Source organism: Penaeus vannamei, chromosome 15, assembly GCF_042767895.1.
Source record: "Penaeus vannamei isolate JL-2024 chromosome 15, ASM4276789v1, whole genome shotgun sequence".
NCBI classification, from domain to species: Eukaryota; Metazoa; Arthropoda; class Malacostraca; order Decapoda; family Penaeidae; genus Penaeus; species Penaeus vannamei.
In genome coordinates, this window is record NC_091563.1 from 42,205,196 (window position 1) to 42,207,695 (window position 2,500).

At 44.0% G+C, this 2,500-nt stretch overlaps 1 protein-coding gene across 1 annotated transcript; it reads left to right on the forward strand.

Annotated features, from left to right (window-relative positions):
• The first annotated feature begins 1,268 nt into the window (after nucleotides 1-1,268).
• Nucleotides 1,269-2,076, forward strand: LOC138864182 (uncharacterized). Its single transcript, XM_070130250.1, has 2 exons — nucleotides 1,269-1,275; nucleotides 1,610-2,076. The coding sequence occupies exons 1-2, from the start codon at nucleotides 1,269-1,271 to the stop codon at nucleotides 2,074-2,076; spliced, it is 474 nt and encodes a 157-aa protein (XP_069986351.1).
• Nucleotides 2,077-2,500: the final 424 nt, after the last annotated feature.

A 2,500-nucleotide genomic window follows, 5' to 3' on the forward strand; every position in this document is an offset into this window, starting at 1 on the left:
CTTACTTCCTCTTTCCGTTTGTTTGTTTATTACGGGATTGGAGGATTACGGGATTGGAGGATTACAGGATTGGAGGATTACAGGATTGGAGGATTACGGGATTGGAGGATTACAGGATTGGAGGATTACAGGATTGGAGGATTGGAGGATTACAGGATTGGAGGATTGGAGGATTACAGGATTGGAGGATTACAGGATTGGAGGATTACAGGATTGGAGGATTACAGGATTGGAGGATTACAGGATTGGAGGATTACAGGATTGGAGGATTACAGGATTGGAGGATTACAGGATTGGAGGATTACAGGATTGGAGGATTACAGGATTGGAGGATTACAGGATTGGAGGATTACAGGATTGGAGGATTACAGGATTGGAGGATTACGGGATTGGAGGATTACAGGATTGGAGGATTACAGGATTGGAGGATTACGGGATTGGAGGATTACAGGATTGGAGGATTACAGGATTGGAGGATTGGAGGATTACAGGATTGGAGGATTGGAGGATTACAGGATTGGATGATTGGAGGATTGGAGGATTACGGGATTGGAGGATTACAGGATTGGAGGATTACGGGATTGGAGGATTACAGGATTGGAGGATTACGGGATTGGAGGATTACAGGATTGGAGGATTACAGGATTGGAGGATTACAGGATTGGAGGATTGGAGGATTGGAGGATCAGGGCGCGGTACGCGAGACCTCAAGGGCGATGACTGGTGCGCGAGATGACGTCTTGAGTGAGAAATGATGGTCGTTTCGCCAATCAAAAAAAAAAGAAAAAAAAGAAAAAAAATGCTTTGAATTGGTTTTGTTTGTTTGTTTGTTCTTGTTTTTTTCTTGGCTTGTTTACTTACTTCCTCTTTCCGTCTGTTTGTTTATTACGGGATTGGAGGATTGCAGGATTGGAGGATTACGGGATTGGAGGATTGCAGGATTGGAGGATTACAGGATTGGAGGATTACGGGATTGGAGGATTACAGGATTGGAGGATTACAGGATTGGAGGATTACGGGATTGGAGGATTACAGGATTGGAGGATTACAGGATTGGAGGATTACAGGATTGGAGGATTACAGGATTGGAGGATTACAGGATTGGAGGATTACAGGATTGGAGGATTACGGGATTGGAGGATTACAGGATTGGAGGATTACGGGATTGGAGGATTACAGGATTGGAGGATTACAGGATTGGAGGATTACAGGATTGGAGGATTGGAGGATTGGAGGATCAGGGCGCGGTACGCGAGACCTCAAGGGCGATGACTGGTGCGTGAGATGACGTCTTGAGTGAGAAATGATGGTCGTATCAAACCAAAAAAAAAAAAGAAAAAAAAAAGAAAAAAAAAATATGCGTTGAAGTGGTTTTATTTGTTTGTTTGTTCTTGTTTTTTTCTTGGCTTGTTTACTTACTTCCTCTTTCCGTCTGTTTGTTTATTACGGGATTGGAGGATTGCAGGATTGGAGGATTACGGGATTGGAGGATTGCAGGATTGGAGGATTACAGGATTGGAGGATTACGGGATTGGAGGATTACAGGATTGGAGGATTACAGGATTGGAGGATTACGGGATTGGAGGATTACAGGATTGGAGGATTACAGGATTGGAGGATTACAGGATTGGAGGATTACAAGTTGGAGGATTACAGGATTGGAGGATTGCAGGATTGAGGATTACAGGATTGGAGGATTACAGGATTGGAGGATTACAGGATTGGAGGATTACGGGATTGGAGGATTACAGGATTGGAGAGGATTACAGGGATTGGAGGATTACGGGAGATTGGAGGATTACAGGATTGGAGGATTACAGGATTGGAGGATTGGAGGATTACAGGATTGGAGGATTGGAGGATTACAGGATTACGGATGATTGGAGGATTGGAGGATTACGGGATTGGAGGATTACAGGATTGGAGGATTATGATTGGAGGATTACAGGATTGGAGGATTACAGGATTGGAGGATTACAGGATTGGAGGATTGGAGGATTGGAGGATCAGGGCGCGGTACGCGAGACCTCAAGGGCGATGACTGGTGCGCGAGATGACGTCTTGAGTGAGAAATGATGGTCGTTTCGCCAATCAAAAAAAAAAGAAAAAAAAGAAAAAAAATGCTTTGAATTGGTTTTGTTTGTTTGTTTGTTCTTGTTTTTTTCTTGGCTTGTTTACTTACTTCCTCTTTCCGTCTGTTTGTTTATTACGGGATTGGAGGATTGCAGGATTGGAGGATTACGGGATTGGAGGATTGCAGGATTGGAGGATTACAGGATTGGAGGATTACGGGATTGGAGGATTACAGGATTGGAGGATTACAGGATTGGAGGATTACGGGATTGGAGGATTACGGGATTGGAGGATTAGGGATTGGTTACAGGATTGGAGGATTACAGGATTGGAGGATTACAGGATTGGAGGATTACAGGATTGGAGGATTACGGGATTGGAGGATTACAGGATTGGAGGATTACGGGATTGGAGGATTACAGGATTG